Source organism: Panthera leo, chromosome F2 (assembly GCF_018350215.1).
Source record: "Panthera leo isolate Ple1 chromosome F2, P.leo_Ple1_pat1.1, whole genome shotgun sequence".
Lineage (NCBI taxonomy): Eukaryota > Metazoa > Chordata > Mammalia > Carnivora > Felidae > Panthera > Panthera leo.
This window is the reverse complement of record NC_056695.1, coordinates 45,799,362-45,817,778: the sequence shown is the minus strand read 5'-3', so window position 1 is coordinate 45,817,778 and position 18,417 is coordinate 45,799,362. Positions and strand designations below refer to the sequence as shown.

The 18,417-nt window shown below is 39.7% G+C and overlaps 1 protein-coding gene across 1 annotated transcript in view; it reads right to left on the bottom strand.

The window, feature by feature from the left end:
* The window catches only part of VPS13B (vacuolar protein sorting 13 homolog B), a 795,867-nt gene that overhangs the window by 69,569 nt on the left and 707,881 nt on the right, over positions 1 to 18,417 (bottom strand). The window contains 1 exon segment of the mRNA XM_042923372.1: positions 15,248 to 15,409. Coding sequence (XP_042779306.1) covers positions 15,248 to 15,409 — 162 coding nt within the window.

The window sequence follows — 18,417 nt, the reverse complement described above, 5'->3', positions numbered from 1 at the left end:
TAATCACGCGACTCTTGGTTTTGGCTCGGGTCATGATCTCACCGTTTCATATGCTTGAACCCCGGGTCGGGCTCTGCACTGGCAGCACAGAGCCTGCTTGTGATTCTCTCTCTCCCTCTCTCTCTGTCCTTCCCCCACTTGCGCTGTTTCCACCTCTCTCAAAATAAATAAGTAAACTTAAAAAAAAAAAAGGTCATTTCAGCATTACACATATCTATTGTTTTCATGTTTCTAAAGGGTGTGGACTTTTTGATATTTAAATGATATGTGACTGAAAAAAACCATGATACTAATGGCTGCCTAACGTCCAGAACTGTGTGACAGTCTTTGAGACTGTTTACCCCTGATACTACTACCAAGGGTTGAAAAGTAAAAATTCAGAAAAATGTGATATGTAGGTGTACGTGGGAGTACAGAAAAGGATGGTTTATTCATAAAATATGAAATTCATATTTTCTTTTACAGTAACTCAATAAAATAAATAGAAACTTTAATTGCTTAATTGAGTTGCACCAACAGCCAGGAGATTTTGGTGCTCTGTAGACACACTCCTTCGACAGAATGAAAGTCGATGGTTGCCATGCTCTTGGTTGGACCCAACTCTTCAGTGGAAGAGAAAAGAGTATGTTGGATAGAAATAATAAAGAATAATTTAGGTGAGCTGAGAAATGGAAGCCAATGAGAAAAGACACTAGAGATACTGTTTAACAGCCATTCAGGTTTGGAGAGATATTTTGAGTCTGTGAGCCAAACAGTTTTGTTTGTTTGAAAATCAATTTTGACTTAATACAAATATAAACAATAGAGAAACCTAACCAAGGTTTGAATAAAAACTTTCTTTTAAATTGTTCTCAAATACAACATTCATCATTCAGCAAAATTTACATTAATGTAAAACAGAAGACATGCCAACATGTGTCCTAAGACAAGATAAAATAGTTTTATGAAATCCTCATTTTTAATCATTATGGCAATTTAGGCAATTATAATTGCTATCCCTAATTTTTAATTAGAAAAAAAAAGAAGTCAACAGATGGATATAAAAGAAATCCAAAGTTTTTATAGTTATTTATTTTCATTTAACTAAACTGCCTTGCCATACTAAGAAAACATTTTTGTAAAGGTTAAATAAAGTATTTCATGGCAACCGCTGCTTCTCAGTGCCTGTATAACAAGAAACATGAGCCAAAGTTGTGCAAGTTGGTTTTCTTTCCCAGTAAGGGAATGTGGTATCTAAGACCTTGTCCTAACTCATTTTATCCCCAAGTGTAAGTCAAGCAAGTCAAATATGAACTAATGCCTGAAGGGAAGTCCCTGACTCCAAAAGTATGGATTATTTCACATTTATCTTAAAATCTGCTCTCAGAGTTCTTAAAATTCACTAACTTGGCAAGTCAGGAATTATCATGAGAAATGAAATAATTTCATAACTATGAAGTCATCCAACATTCCATGCATCTGACACTCATTGGGCTTGGCCATGTCTTGGGCATTATTCTGACCTTTAGATAATAAGCTCTTCAATATCCTGTTCAGTATGGAAATAATTAAAGAGTGCCACAGTATAATAGGTATGCCATTGTCTTTAACAGAGTTAATGCTTTTGGTACAGGCTTGTGCTAATAGGTTATGATTAGACACAATCACATTATGTATGCTGAAATCTTTATAACATTCTTAATCAGTATTTCCCATTACTTAAAAATGGCAAAATACCATGCTTTAATGGTCCAGCTGCATTCCCTTTCTCCAAGTACTCTGTATTAAAATTCACATTTAAAATTAGTTCAGTAAAGGACCTTTATGTTTAGACATCAAGAATTCACATTTCCAGAGCACGGGCTTGTGAAAAGCCTTTTGAGTGTCTTGTAAAAAGCTTAAGGAATCTTCAGTACATTTTTCTCCAAAGCTATATTTCAATATCTAAAATTTATTGCCAGAGGAGGGACAGAGAGACCATTAGCAGCACCAGCAGTCATTCCTCTGGGTGCTTCACAGCTGAAATAATCCCCAGTTGTTCTCTTTCATGCAGGCGTATAGGAAACTCCAGAAATCAGCCCTGGGACTGAATAAAGTGCTCTATCACAATCCTATCTTTGCCATTTCTGGTGAAAGACTTTAAAAGTCTTAACTAGGTCATATTGCAAATGATTTTTACAAAGAAGCTTTGAAATATACAGGAGTAAGAAAACTCAGTCCCAAACTTCTCCCTCTCATTTAGAGTAAATGCATTTCCCAATAGAAAATGGAGAAATTCTAAATATGCTCTAGCTACTAGATATTTAACGACCAAAACTGTTAGGGCCCCATTTACCTCTACTGGTGACCTCAGAAGGCCCTCTAAGCTTCCTTAGAGAATGTAAGTCTTCTGGAATCTCTCATGAAACTGAAATATTTTGAGAGAAAGGTGAAGGGACAGAGCCTACAGTCTACTATTTTGTCATTTCAATTACTGCTTTAAGACTGAAATAAAAATGCAGTCGATGGAGACTGGACGGTAGGTTCTGGGTACTCAAATGGAGTCAGTGTTTACAGAAAATTTTGGATTAAAATCCTTGCCAGATGGTCCCAAGAAGTGTTTACCTCACTGTTGATTTTAGCTATCTTAATGTCAGCAACAGTAAAAAGAAGCCTGTTACTGCCACTGGGGAGCAAAGGCATACAATCCTTCCTTTCCACATGGAATTGCTAGTTGCAGACAGCTGTGCCCTACCCAACAAGGGTGATACTGTAGGTTTCTGTGAATCTACTTCCATGGCTAGAGAAGGAGATAATGTGTGGCACAGTTGACGTGAAGTGATTTACCCTAAATAGGTAATATTTGGTAACATATAATGTACTTTTGGTTTATGACAAACCAGTTAAGAATTTTTCACAGTTAACTGAGAAGAGTTGGGGGTGCCTGGCTGGCTCAGTCGGTAAATCATGCAACTCTTGATCTCAGGGTTGTGAGCTCGAGACCCATGTATGGTGTAGAGTTCACTTAAAATAAAATTAAAAAAAATAATAATTGGGAAGAGTTGGACATGCACGTGGACCTGAAAGGTGCTCTCGTTTGGAGTATGTGGTGAATCCCCTCTTGCACGGCTCTCCTAATTCCGTCAGAATTTTCACTAGAGGCCAACGGGAAGTCACAGGGGAGGAGGTGTGGGAGACCAGGAACACTCTTAATTGAAAGTCCACCTTCATTGACAGTATACAGAACCATACATTTTGAGACTGGAGGACCTCTTTTTGTATGCCCGTACAGTATACACAAAATATCCAATCTGATGCAAAAAGCACTACTTATAATTTTCATATTGTTAAAACAATTAAGCTTTTAAGTTTATGTTCTTGAGAAATGTAAGAAATGTTATAAGTAAGTAAAAACCCTTATTCAGTGAACGTTTACCAAATGCCTAATATGAGCAGGCTACAGGATTAGATGCTGTGGAAAATTACTTTTATAAAGCCTCCTGTTCTCTTTTTCTCTTTTTACTTTCATCAAAACCTCATCTACATTCACACTCATCCTCATTCTCTCCTGTCTCAAAATAGGAGGAGGCTTTTGTGCTAAGTCACATGTGGCCGCAAATTTTCTCAGCAACTCGCAGTAAGAGGTAAAACCTAGGTCCTTATTCTTTGGACGTGGCCTAAACCTGTGACTTGCTCTGCCTATCAGTGTGGCAGGAGATTGTGCATGAGCTCTGAGCTTAGGCTCAACAGGCTTTGCAGTTTCTGCTCTTGCTTTCCTGTCTGGGCGAGGCTCCCGGGGCGGTCACGTGGAAGAGATCCAAGAGTGCCCTGGCCAATAGCCTGCCAACTACCACACATGTAGGTGAGGCCATCTTGGACCAGCAGGCCCCAGGTGGCCTACCAGCTGATGGCAGCCTCACAAGTGAGCCCTGCAGACACCGGCAGAGGACCCTCCTGAGTGCATCTAGATTTCTGACCGACAGACTCATGAGCTAATAAGGTTTTTTAAGCTACTAAGCCTTGGGGTGCTTTGTTAAGCAGCAATAGATATGATATAAACCTCCTCCCATCTGGAGGATTCTTTCCTCTTCTTCCCTTCTAAGCTTTTATGCCACTAATCATTTTTCCTCTTCTGCATATAAATCTCTTCTATTTATTTCTTCTAATATATAACATGTTTAAGGTTTCTTCCATTTAAAACCCACGTTTTACCCTGCAGCTTTCTCTAGCTAACACCCAATCAAGATTAAAAAAAAAAAAACTTTTTTTATGCTGATTCTTTCCATTTCCTCACCTTCTGTTCATTTTCAACCCACTTCAATTTGGCTTCAATCCCTATTTTGCCATGAAAATGCTTTCCTTGAGTCATCAATGACCTCTCAATTGCCAAATACAACAGTCTCTTCAGTTCTTGTCTCATTCAATTTCCACCATAAGGCATCTGAGAATTCTGTACCTCCAGATATTCTTTCTTAGTTTTTACAACACTGTATGTCCTAGTTTTCCTGTTATGTCTTAGTTTTCCTCTTCTTCTTATTCTTTTTCAATGGATCCCATTCCTCAGCCTAACCCCCCCAATTCTACTATTATTCCTTATGGCAGCCCACCTCCAAGATCACTCCACTGATCCTTGTCTCCTGTTACTTGTGCCTTTGTGTAGCTCTCTCCTACGCTAAATAGGGCTAGTCTGTGTAACCACTAGGATATCACAGAAATGACAATGAATGACTTCTGAGCTTAGGTCATGAAAGACACTATGGCTTCTATCTTGTTCTATCTTGGATAACCTGATCTGGGGGAAGCCAGCGGCTATGTCATGAGAATACTCAACCAACTCTATGGAGAGATCCTTGCAGCAAAAAGCCAAGTCTTCTTGTCAAGAGCCATGAGAGTGAGCCATTTTGGAAATGGATCCTCCAGCCCAGTCAAGCCTTTAGATGACTATAGTTTCAGCTGATGTCTTGACTACAGCCTTCTCAGAGACTCTTAGCTACAACTACCACTCCCAAAATTCTTGGCTAATGGAATGGAGGTAAAAAAATATTTGTTATTTTATCTACTCAAGTTTTGGGATAATTTATTAAACAGCAAAATGCAACTAATATAGATTTTGGTATCTCCAAGTGGAGTGCTATTATAACAAAAGCCTAAAAATGCAAGGGGCTTTGGAGCAGGCAAATGGGTAGAAACTGGAAGGACTTGAGAAGAGTGTTGATGAATATCTGAGATACTTCAAAGATATTTTTAGTAGCTACTTCAAGGCCATAGAGAGGCTGTCAGTGAGGATGTGAGGAAAACGTTGGTGGATGATGGAGGAAAGGGAATCTTTGTTATGTAGTGGCAGAGAGAGTTTAGCAACACTACAACCTGCAGTGACAGGGAAAGTAGAAATGTGCCCACTCAGGGTGTGTGGGTGGCTCAGTCAGTTAAGCATTTTACTCTTGACTTTGGTTCAGGTCAGGATCTCATGGTTTGTGACACTGAACCCTGTGTCAGGCTCTGCACTGACAGTGTGGAGCCTGCTTGGCATTCTTTCTCAAAAAAAAAAAAAAAAAAAAAAAAAAAGAAAGAAAAGAAATGTGCCTAATCAACTATGTGACCTAGCTAAGGAGTTTTCTGGGAAGTGTTGAAGTACCTTCTGGCTTCTATCTGTTGCTTATATTAAAGTCTGAGAGGGGTGACAGAAGCGTAAGGAAGAACTGTTAGATGAACGGGAGCCATGACTGGCGAGTTTTGAACATTTCTAGCCTTCTCGAAGGCAAATGATGCTAAATTCAAGAAATGGTTTCTAGGCAAAGATAAAATCCAGGACATGACCAGGAAAGCTGGCTTTAGGGATGAAGCTAAGGATGTGGCTATAAAATCCTTTGTTAGGATCTCAGAAAAACCTAAACTGGTGTTTCAGCAAACTATTCAAACAACAGGGCTTCTAAGACACTTAGGGGTGATGTCCCTCAGCGGTGTCACCAAATTCCAAAGCAGAGAAGGAATTATCTTGAAGAGATACGTGATTTTGTCTACTGTAGCAAACCTCAGCAAGATTAATAAGAGACCCACAAAGTTGTTTACCGAATTGTATTGGAAGAAACACGGCCAATTTAGACTGAAAGAGATGAAGACAGTGCAAAATGGTAAAGAGGCCTGTGATTCTTCACAATTCTGATAGAAAGCAGGCTGAGAAAACTTTGAAGTGCAAACAAAGGTTACTTTTCATGGAAAGGGATGGATGACTCAGAGCTTTAGCCAAGAGTCCAAAGCCATGAGCCATGGACAATCATTCCTGAGCAGGAGTATGAACGATTACTAATTGAGAAACTTCTGAGTTACTGGTTGGATATTAGAATTTCTATGCACCAGGAACTTTGATGGGACTCCATTTTTCTTCTTTTATGAATGGAGTGTCCATAGTAGTCAGCCTGGAGTGAAATCCAGGCATTTATAGCTTCAAATCTGTGTTTCTTCTAATAGATCATCCTTTCTGCCCTTCCAAGGAATTCAAAACTCAATGTGTCCAAAATGGATTTTAGAATCACTGTGTCGTGCTCTCATACCCTATTCCATCCTCTGTACCCTCAGTTCCTGTCTTCTTTCTACTCAGTTCCCTGTCTTGGCCCAACAGCAATACTACCAACTTGTCCCCTAAGTCTGAAGCCTCAGAGTCAAACTTGGCCCTTCCCTTTCATGACCAATAACCAAATCCTGGTGACTGTAACTCCCAAATAGCTTCCAAACAGATCACTTCCCGTGTAAACCTTCTCCTAGCACTTTAAAGATTTTGTTCCACTGTCTTCTAGCCTCTGGGATATCTAAAGAGAAGTTCATTGTTACTGTTTCCCTTACAGTTTTCCTCCAGCTAATCTTCAAGATTTTCTCTTTATCTTTGGTTTTTAATAGTTTATTTATGAGGTGCATGAGTGTGAGTTTCTTTGAAATGTCTGGAGTTTTCTGAGCTTCTTTGGTCTGCAAATTTCTATCTTTCGGAAAACTTAGGACATTTTTAGATATTATTTTTTTCTTTTTCTTTCTGTGGTCCTGGGCTCTCACTTTCCTTGCATCCTTGGATTGCAATTCCTCATTTGTTAGACCTTTTGAAATTGTCCCACAGGTCCCTGCAGTTCTACTCATTTTGTTTGAAATGTTCTCTCTCTCTCTCTTTCAGGCTGGATCATTTCTACTGATCTTCAAGTTTACTGACGTTTTTCTGTCATGTTGTATTATATTTCTATCACTGAATGACAAATTGCCACAAATGTAGCGGCTTAGAAGAACATACATTTACCACCACTCTGTCTGTGGGTCAGGGTTCCAAGCAGAGAAGAATTCGTTTCCAAGTGCACTCAGGTTGTTGGCAGAATCTACTCCCCTGTGGCTACTGGATGAGGGCTCTGACTTACTAACAACTGGGACTGGCAACCACCTGTAGGTCGTGGAGGCTTTCCGCAGCTCCCTGCCCCATGGCCTCCTCAAAGGCAGGGACGACATGACAGTTTGCTTCTTTCAAGGCCAGCAGGAGCATATGTGTGTCTCTCTCTCTCCCCACAAAAGGGTCCAGTCCCTATTTTAGGGCTTTTATCTGATTAAATCATGTCCACACAAAGCTCTCTTTTGATTAATTAAAAATCAACTAATTTGGGACCTTAATTAATCTGTAAAATTACTTCACCTTTGCTATAGTTGCTTTAAAGTCTAGGTCTGGTAATTCTAACCTCTAGGTCACCGTAGTGTTGGCATCTGTTAACTATTTTTCTCTTAATATTGAACTGCATTTTCTTTCTTTTTTTGAGATTCCTGAGATCTGCCAAATAATGTTGGTTTATATTTTGGATACTGTAAATGTTCTGTGGTGGAGACTCTGGATTTTCTTATAATTGCTCCACAGTTTAAAGGTTTTTGATTTTAAAAGTAATCAATCTGAAAACTCTCACACCTGGGCAAGTGGCAGCTCAGATTAGTCCAGTTCTTTAAGCCCTGGGTACGGGCTGCTTTCAGTCTTCCCCATGCACATGTGGTTCAGCAGTCAGCTGACAGATGAGCCAAATTATCTTCCCACTTTCTGGCATTCCCCTTTCCAAAGGTTTCCTCCTCACTCCCTAGCAGCCTTGGTGGCCTGAGCTCTTTCCCCTGGTACCTTGAGCCAGAGAGATGATGGGCTACCCCTGTAATGAACCAACTGCAGTTGCCTTCAAGGCAAAGCAACAAAAAATAGGCAATTCACTCTGCAGATCACTTGCTCACGTTTTGAATACCCTCCAAAATCTGCCTGCCTTTGTTCAGTTTCCAGAGGTAGTAGCATTCGTGTTTTGCTCAGAATTTACAACTATTATTCACAGAAGGATGAGTTTGATAAACATTCACACCAAGCTATGACTTCTCCTCTGTCTTGGCTCAGTGCCTATCACCTCTGTCACTGCTGGGGTCTGCAGCAAGGTCCACAGTACTCTCAGTTCGCATTCTCAATCTCCTCCAGGCTATCTTTTCAACCACACCACAGGGATCTTTCCAAGATGCAACTGTGATCCTGTGATCCTTCTAGTTAAAGCCCTCAAGTAGGCAAAAGTTGCCCATCACATACAGGTGTATCTCCTCAAAATGGATTGCCAAGCTCTTCAGAACATAATTTCTCCAAACGGGGGTGTACTGAAGCTGGCTCTACTTTGTTTGTGAAAAAGAATTTCTGAACATTCAGGAATTTTGTGAGCTGGTCATTACAGCATTGATAGCTTAAGATCGACTGTGCTGGGAATATTCACAACCTTCAAATTAGTCAGCCCTACATATGGGGCTTCCCCATCAGCACCAAAGAGCCCATTTACCAACACACATCTCTTCAGTGGGGCACACAATTTCCACGCCTGAGTTATTCTGAACAAAAGCCGAATTCCCTGGAACATGATGTGCTAGTTATATATACATACCTATCTCCCTGGTTCTGCCTCGTTTGTTTCCCCACTATTGTTCACAGGGCCAACGTCTACTCAACCTTCAAACCCAGCCTCTGTGGAAAGCCAACTCTGACCTCTTCCAATAGGTACTTTCTCCTGCCTTTGTGTCACCACTGCCACAAGACAGCATCAAAGCTGGTTAACGTAGCTAACCAGCCCTCATGGGGCCCTCTCGCAGTCTCACACATATACTCTACACCGCAGTCAAATCAGCCCGGTTGTCCTTCCGCGCCATGTTGTGTCATGCTGCTGCGGCTTTCACACATGCTGATTCCTTTATCTGGAACACCACCACCGCCCTCACTTCACTGCCTAACTAACTCTAACTTCAACACGAAAATTCAATACAAATATGCCTTCCGCCAGGAAGCCTTGCCAGATTCTCATCCTCACGTGAGATCTGTAAACATTTTCTTTTGAATTCCCTTGAAGACACTGTCCATATCCAGAAGCAATGGACTGTATTTTCTGAATCCCTCATTTTACTTCCTTATGGCTATTGTTTTAATTCATTTACCCATCATTTCTTCCCGTCTTGGGCTAGCTCAAAATATCCTGATAGGTACTGATTGTGCCTATAGAAATTTGCTTGCTTTTCTGACTCCCTCATTAGAGAGTAAGTTCTTTACAAAAAGGAACATGTTTAATTACACACAATAGGTCACAACAAATTAACATTTATTGATTAAAAATGAATGGGAGGGAAGGAGACTAAATCAGCAGCTAGATAGAAATAATGGCAGACAGGAGGGCTTGTGAGTGACCGAGTGGATGCCAGATAATTTGGATATTTAATAGATAATGGAGATAATTGAAGTGGGACAAAGCTGTAATTAAGAGAACATTTAAGAGAAACTTGGAATCATTCATTTGAGAATAAAGATAATTGTTATTGATAAATCATTGCACTTGCCACTCTTCTGTTAGTGTTTGAAATTCCTTTTAGTTTATGTATAACTTTTTCAGGGTTTCTACTCTCTGCTTTAATAATCTATATCCCTCACTGTATTTTATTATCTCTTTTTTTAATGTTCATTTACTTATTTTGAGAGAAAGAGAGCATGGGTGAGTTAGAGGAGGGGCAGAGAGCGAGAGAGGAGAGAGAGTTCCAAGCAGGCTCCATGCTGTCACCTTAGGGCCTGATGCGAGGCTCAATCTCACAAACTGCAAGATGGTGACCTGAGCCGAAATCAAGGGTTGGATGCTTAAGTGAGTCACCTAGGCACCCCTATATCCCTCATTTAAAAAAGTTGAGACCTATATAAAAAATGTAATAAATTGGAAAATATCACCTTAATCTACCACTCAGATGCAACCACTGGCAACATTTTGACATATTTCCTTCCAGTATTTTCTGTGCATTTGTTCTTATATTGCTAAGATCATACTACATATATAGAAATTTATGTTCTGTTTATTGACTGATAGGATATGATAGCACTTCCTCTTTCTTTGTTAAAAGTTGAAGGCCCCATAATTGTTTATTATACAAATATATTAGCTTTTACTCAACTATTGTCTTAAAAGTAAATATTTTGGTTTTTAATTTTTTTGATACTGTAAATAAAATTGTGATAAACATTTGTGTGTGTGTGTGTGTGTGTGTGTGTAAGCCTTCATTTTAATCTGGATTATTTCTTGAGAGTAGATTACTAGTAGGGGATTTCCTCCGTCGAAGGTTATGACCATTTTAATAGCTTGTCTGCTTCTTATCAAATTGCTTTCTAGAAAGGAAGTATTAATTTCATTTGCACCTTCTGAACAAACTTCAACATGCATGCCATGTGCCATATAATAGCTGAGGCAAACAGCTGAAAAATTTATCACTTTAAACAGTTTTGCTAACAGAATATTTCCTTGTCTCCCTAAGTGTGCTTTTCAATTTTTAAAACTGAGTGTGACAACAAGGAACATACTCTTTCTTTATATGTGTATGCATATGCATTATAGAAATGGACATGGAAAGAATGGTAAGTGACTAAGAATTACAGTCTAGTTAATGAAATTGACAAGTGGCTGGACTTTCCATAAGATAGGTGGATACTCAAAACCTATTACTTTCCCTTTAGACAGGAGGAAAATGGTAAGATCTCACTCTAAAATATTTTTATATACAAACAGTGCACTGGAGAACTTTCTCTCTATACAGGCCCCGAAGAAGTCAAATAAACACATTTTACTATTACGTAGGGAGTACAGGTTGATTATACGTGTTAGATTTAAACAATTACCTGTAATTTCTCAATTTCAGAAACATTTTGCCAAGTTTTCAAGTGACAGAAATAGTATTTAGGTCAGAGTGAAACAACTGAATATCAAAGCCTTTAGTGTGTGGAGTTTTGTCAACTGAGAGACATTAAAGCAGGGCTGGCAAACCATGGCTTGTGGGCCAAATGTGGTGCACTGCCTATTTTTGTACAGCCTGTGAGCTAAAAATGGTTTTTACATTTTTAAATGGTCAGAAAAAAATAGAAGAATACAATTTCGTGATGTGTGAAAATTATTGAAATTTAAATTTCATAGTCTATAAATGAAGTTTTATTGGAACACAGCCACAGTCTTTCATCATGGCTGCTTTTGTGCAGAGCGGAACAGCTGTTAGAGAGACACGAAGGCCCTGAAAGCTGAAAATATGTACTACCAGGCCCTACACAGAGAAAGTTTGCCAATCTCTGCCTTGGAGTAATACAGGGTTTCTATTTTCTTCACTAAATCTGCCTGCTTTAATGAGTTTGTCCCAGATGTTCTGCCGCTCTTCAAAAGTCAATTCTGAACCTTGTTATAGTTTGCATTTTAAAATATCTGCTATTTTTCATGAGCTTATGAAACTTTCTATCGTGCCCATTTTGGAGCAATAGCCCATTTTCACCTAGAGAGATGGCTTGATTACTAAATTAAGTCCCTGGTAGTTGGAATTTTGCAATTCTAAAAAATGCCTCATCTATAAATTATGCATGTTTTGAGGGTAAAAGCAAATGCAATTCCTTACACACAAGGTAGAGGTACATCTATTTCAAGTTTAATTAGCCAACAGTGCTCTCTATTAACCAGGAAAGGAAGTTAACTTGAACAGTCTATACACAAATCCTACTGGTTGACAGGTGTCCCTATATTCAGTTTGGCTACATTACACAAAGCTTCTCTTGACTCTAAGCTGCCCATATTCTGGGGAAAGGGTCCATAAACTCACACCTACAGTCCTTAGATTCAACTTCATATAATGGGAAGCACTTTTTTGAAGACCGATCTCTTGCTGGTTATTGTTCTCATCCAACTTGATCTAAGTCTACTGAATTGGGATATTTAAGGGCCCTTTGTGGTGGCATATAGGATTGTGCAGCTGAATATGCTCAACTATTCCCTAGGAATTAGTTTTGTTCTTCCTGTGTTTGTTTAGGCAAGCAACTGTTGCGGGATATCCAGCATTTTAAGTTATTCTGCCTCAGAGCATGTGTTAGAAACTATAAGGAGAGTTTACAACTTTTCAGTTTTAAAGTCAGCTTTGGATTTCTGGAATTGGTTGTGTCCATGTTTCTTCCCATCCTGTTGGGACTTACTGTTGTTAGCAACCTCCTGTGTGGTTCTAAGATATGCTGACCTCTTTGAAACCTTTCCAGGTGTCATTGCCACTTTCTTGATCTCTGGAATATAAGCTACATTGTTTAGTGGAGTTAAGTTCTATGAACTTTGGAAATCCTCCCTGAGACTATGAATTGACTAACACCCAAGGTAGCATAAACATGTAGACACAAATGTTCCTAAAACCAAGCCTGCTGGGCAATGCAGGATATGACGTGGAGTCTGGAAAAAGGAACAGTTTGCTCACTTGCAAGTCTATGACTACCTCCAGGTGCAGTTTGAAGCTAAATGGCTAGTTTTGCTGATCCTCAGATGTAACCTCTCATTAGAACACAACAGAATTTGCAATTGTGGATATAAGGAATTCCACGAAGACCCTCTGGGCCCATTAAGACTTCTGGCTTCAGAGGGTCCTAAAACATACTTCCTGCAACCTACGGAGCTTTGTAAGGAGACATTGTTGTTGTTGTTTTTTAACAAAGTTGATCTAAGTTTTAGCCTGAAGATTATAATGACTGTAGCTCAGTAAAATTTGTATTCAGAGGATGCAGTTACATATTAAAAAGGAAAAAAAAAACGTTTTAATAGATATTTGTCTTATTTCCAGTTGGTCATAAAAAGGTTCTTATTGTTTTTGGTAATACCCTTAAGACTTTGCAAGGGATTTACTTGGACTAAGAATCCCATATTAGTCTAGCTGTAAATGTGGAGTATTAGACTAGCGATTTCTCAGCCTATCTCTTGAAACCTCACAGCTTGGCTATGCTAGAAGACAAATCATGCAGCCCAAACCGAGGGCTGGACAATGTTGTAGAAATAACACTATATGGCGAATCAAAAGATAAGGGATACAGTCCCAACCAGACGACAGCTTAACATTTCTCTGTCTCCTTATCTATAACATACGCATAAAAAATAATACAAACCACACATGGATATTGTGAAAACAAAACTAGTAACAAATATGAAAAGACCTTGAAAACATGCAAAAGGATATAAATAGGAAGGTGTAGGGCTGGCAGACACCGCATGTCTCTTAACATGAAGACTCCTGTTCGTCCACACCCCTGAGCCAGCTGCTCTTATGATCACCCTTCTTATCCTGGCTCCAGTATCTGGGAATCTTGAGGGTCACCAAGGACCATGGTGGTCTGTGCATCTTACAACAGACTGGGAGGGGAGGTAAGCTTCCTCCACTTTGCTTTCTGTGGGCTGAGGCCTGAGCCTGTGTGGGCGTAGGTGCGGTGGCCACAGGTGCAGGGCAGGGCTGTGCCTTCCCAGAGGTTTCTCCTGTCCCTACCAGCTCACTGATGAAAATGCAACTACTGTGGAAACTTTAAAAATACCTAAAAGGCTATACAACAATTCTTAACATGGGTTGTCTCAGAGTCGTTGGGATTATGGGTGGTTTTGGTTTTGTCCACATATCTGTATGTTCTCCCCTTTGCAATTAGTTAATAAAAAAGCCCAAAAAAGATATTTTTAAACAAACAAACAAACAAACTGGCCTTTAGGTTACCAAGGGCAAACAAATAAACAATAACTCTAACCTGGAAGTTTCTTGAGAGAAACATGAGAAAACAAGGGTATGCTATTCACTTTAAAAACAGGAGTACAACATTCACCTCATCCGGGAAATTTTTGTTAAGAATTTCTATTAAAAAAGGATTTATGTGGTTTTTAAATTAAATAAATATTCTTAAATAAGACTGTAATTTAGCTACCTTTCCAAAATTTGTACTAGTAGTGTGACAATAATGAAAGAGCAATAAGAAATCAGAATCTAGCTACTGGGAGGAAAAAAAGAGAAAGAAAAAAGAAAGAAAAAAAGAAAGAAAGAAAAAAAAAAAAAGCAAGAGGAACCCTGAGGGCATAACATATTGTGAAGCTGGTCTATAGACCAGATGGGAAAACTTGTTCTCTAATCTAAGGACTTTCTTTTAATCACAAGCAGTAGTTTCCTTATTACCCAGAGTTTTAGAAATACATTATTCCTGAGATGACTTCCTAGGATTTCTTTTACTCATTTAAGACCACATCTTTGTATTTAATTCATCCTCATATTATCCCTGCAGGGCATATCCCTCTAATTATTCCCATCTAAACTGACAGGAAAATGGAATTATACTACTTGGAAAACAGACATCCTTTGGTATGTCTTTTCTCAGTGCCCCCGTGGTCACAGGTTGTAAGCTGTCCTTGGAGGGCAAGGACTGTGACTTCCCTGTCTTTGAATTCCCAGGGCCCAGTACAAGCCTGGCAGAGAATGTACACAGTAAAAATAGGAATAAATGCATAAATAATGATAGGCAACATGTAATGCTTATAGTATCTCAAGTACTATTCTAGTGCCTTTATGCACAGCAACTCATTTAGTCCTTCCAACCCTATAGAACAGGTACTATCATCGTTCCCATCTTATGTATGAAAAAACTGAGGCACAGAAAGTAAAGCAAGGTGACGCAGAGCCAGGATCAAAGCCTGTGAACTCTGGCTCCAGAGTCCAACCTCATCATCACCACACCATGCTGCAACCACCCCCCCGCCCCCACCTGTGCTGAACAGGAGAATGTCCCCTTCCAAGAGAAGCATGGTTGCGCTGTGCTCCCATCTCTAAACCTTTCTGGGTTTGTGTCAGATGCGGCTACACCGTGTGGTTCCTTGGGAGACTTTGAAAGAGAAATAACTGGACACAGGCACACACATGCAGAATAAATGAATCCCCAGCCTTAACAATTGCTGTGCTTGCAAGGCTGTTTCTCAGATACCTGTGGGGATTTGTGAGAGCGCCAGCTGTACTGGTGACTACGGAGACTCGCCAGCAGAATATTTTCATCAGTATCCACCTGGCCAAACCGCAGTGTCTCCTGTGTGTCATTACAGATCACAAAATGGCTGAAGACCAACTCCTCTACCTCAGGGCATTTGTTCTGAAAGAAAAAGAATACGAAAGCCAACGTGCATCAGATTAATTGCAAGATGTTTGGCAGCTGTCTGCCCGGTGGCGATTGTTACAACACAGAAACACTAAAAGATCTGTTGTCATTAGCTCTGGTATACAAAGTATTCTATACTTCCAGGATAAGCACAAAAAATACCTTAAAGAGATCTTAAATGTTCCAAGAATATGTTTTGATTTATACTCCTGCGAAATAAATCATACACACAGAAGAGTAAAAGAACAATGAGATCCCTCAAACTTTTAACATTTTAAAACGAATTAACATGCTACAAAGAATGCTGTACTGAGTAGTGCACGTTTTTGAGCAGAGTACTGGAGGCTAGAATTACCATGTTCCTGGCCTTCTAAACTCGACAATCAAGACCAATTACCAAAGCCACAGTTTGTACCCTACAGAAAGCAAGGATCATTTAGGTAATACATCCCCAGATCCCTTAAGGGGGAGGGTGGATGTGTGTGTGCAAATCTGCTCAGGGAGAGATGTAAATAAAACCATAACTTTCCTTCCATTGTTAAAAGGCTGAACACACAAAACAGATCAACTCCAGAGTCCGTGTAAGCCAAGCTGCAGTTTTCAAGAGCAATCACGTTAGTTGAAAAACAGTTGTTGGTGTCTGTTTCAGCTAATAGTCATCAATCAGCTCACGTCTTCCATTAATCTGCTGAGGCTCAACAAATTAGTAATATGTTCCTGTGTTGACACCTTCCCTCTCAACTTAATGGTGTCTCCACTGGTTGCTGTTATATCAAAAGATGGGCAGAGTGACGGAGCATTTCTGTGCTTACTCTTTTATCACTCTGCTTAGGTTATGGCTTAAAAAACAATAAACATACTTTTGGCAAATGAAAAGAATAGTTGGATAGATGCTCAAGTTGAGAATGCAAGAAAAAAATCTTAATTAGCCCATCAATTTGTGGACAGTGGGAGCTAATGGTCATAGATGCTTCCCCAGTTGGCTCCTATTTCCTGGTTGTGGAGTTAAATGTCACAATGTCACACTTGGTCATTTGCCATTTTCCCAAGGGGAGAGAGAGTCAAAGGGGACACATTACTCATGAACGTAGTGATTTAAGTGATTATGAGACCTAGAGCCAAGGAGTCTAAGGATGAAAGTAACTGGAATCCGGCCTTGATCAAGACGCAACCTAGAACCTCTTCAAGAACAGGTATGTTCAGAGGTAGAATCCACTCCTGGTCAACAAGGCCCCCTAAGTGGGTGGGCAGTGCCTTCTGGCTGCAGTTGATGGAGAGGCCGGTCCTAACACCTCATTCTTCCAAATACCCCTGAGGACTTCTCACTCTGTCATCCATCTATTCTCACCAATCTCCCTGCTCTCAAGGAGCAGGACCTTGCTTGACAGTCACATGAATCACAATAAAGAGTCTTGGGTTAAGAGAGACCAAAGCAATTATAACCCACAATTATCTGTTGTCTATCATACTCTCTGCTGTGGCTTTTAATCATGAGCTATGATTTCAAAGCTTGGCTACCAGTGGTGTTTAAAAGTCCTGCCTGGGGCGCCTGGGTGGCTTAGTCCGTTGAGCGCCCGACTTCGGCTCAGGTCATGATCTCACGGTCCGTGAGCTCGAGCCCCGCGTCGGGCTCTGTGCTGACAGCTCAGAGCCTGGAGCCTGCTTCAGATTCTGTGTCTCCCTCTCTCTCTGACCCTCCCCCATTCATGCTCTGTCTCTGTCTCAAAAATAAATAAACATTAAAAAAATAAAATAAAATAAAATAAAAGTCCTGCCTGATCTGGCCCCTTCCGCATCTTGAGCCACTCTCTACTTGCTTGCGACACTCCAGGCCTGCGAGCGCTTTCCAGCTCCTCCAACACGACGTTGGCCCCCTTTCAAGTTGTTCAACCCGTCAAACTCCTTCCTGCCTCAGTGCCTTTCCCTTGCTTGGACCTCTTTTCCTTTGCGCTTGACTAACTTCTTTCGACTCAGCTTTCAGGTTCCTGTTTTCAGGTTACTTCTGAGTAGTCTTCTGGGACACCCCCAGACCAGGTCATGTCCATCTATTTTATGATCACATAATACTCTACTGTTTCACTTTCCCTACCGGGACTAAGCAATTATTTGTTTGACTTCGGGTTCACTCTTGCTTCCATCATTAGAATCTATGCTGCATAAGGGCAGGAATCAGGTCTGTGTTATTTACAGTTTTATCTCTAGTACTCAGCATAATGCCTGACACATAAGTACTCGATAAACACTTATGAAACAAACACGTGAGTAAATTTAATTTTTAAAATTATAAATGAATACATGTTCACAGTAGAAAAATTAGAAAATACCAAAGTACAGATTTTTTTTAAGCCTCTAATTTTACACTCAAACAACTGCTGTTAATATTTTGGTGGATTTTCTTCTAGCAATTTTTCCTCTTTGGAGTGTCATGCCTATTTCTATTCTAGTCAATACTATCTAATCCTATTTATATGCCTTACATATTTAAAGGTTTATAAACCTTTAATCAAACTGGAGTCATAGTGTATAATTATTTTGGTGAGATTTTTCCATTTAGCACTATATAATCAACATAAACTGCTCTCCTTATAAACATTTTTCTCTCCTTTAGGTCTAAGAGTACAAACATGAAGAAAGGGATATGATTCTAAACTCCCACTTAGGTAGATATCCTGAGATTGAAAGTCAGTTTTCATAATGAATTGGGATCAATCCACTGGTAACTCAGAGGTTAAGTTACCAGATGCGGCTTGAGTAGAAAAAAAAAATCATATTACTTTCCTCATCTCTAAAAACTGACCTTTAATAAATGATGACTGTTTTAGAAAAATGTAAATGGAAGAACACAAGGGGGTTGTTTACATTTTTCTACAGAATACTCAAAAGTCCTCAGGGAACTATTTCTCTACTGTCCCTTCATCTGTGGAGTTCATTACAACTGTAATAAGTTTAAGTATTTCTTGGAGTGTCTTAAATTCTAGTATATTATAAAACAGTTCGTACAC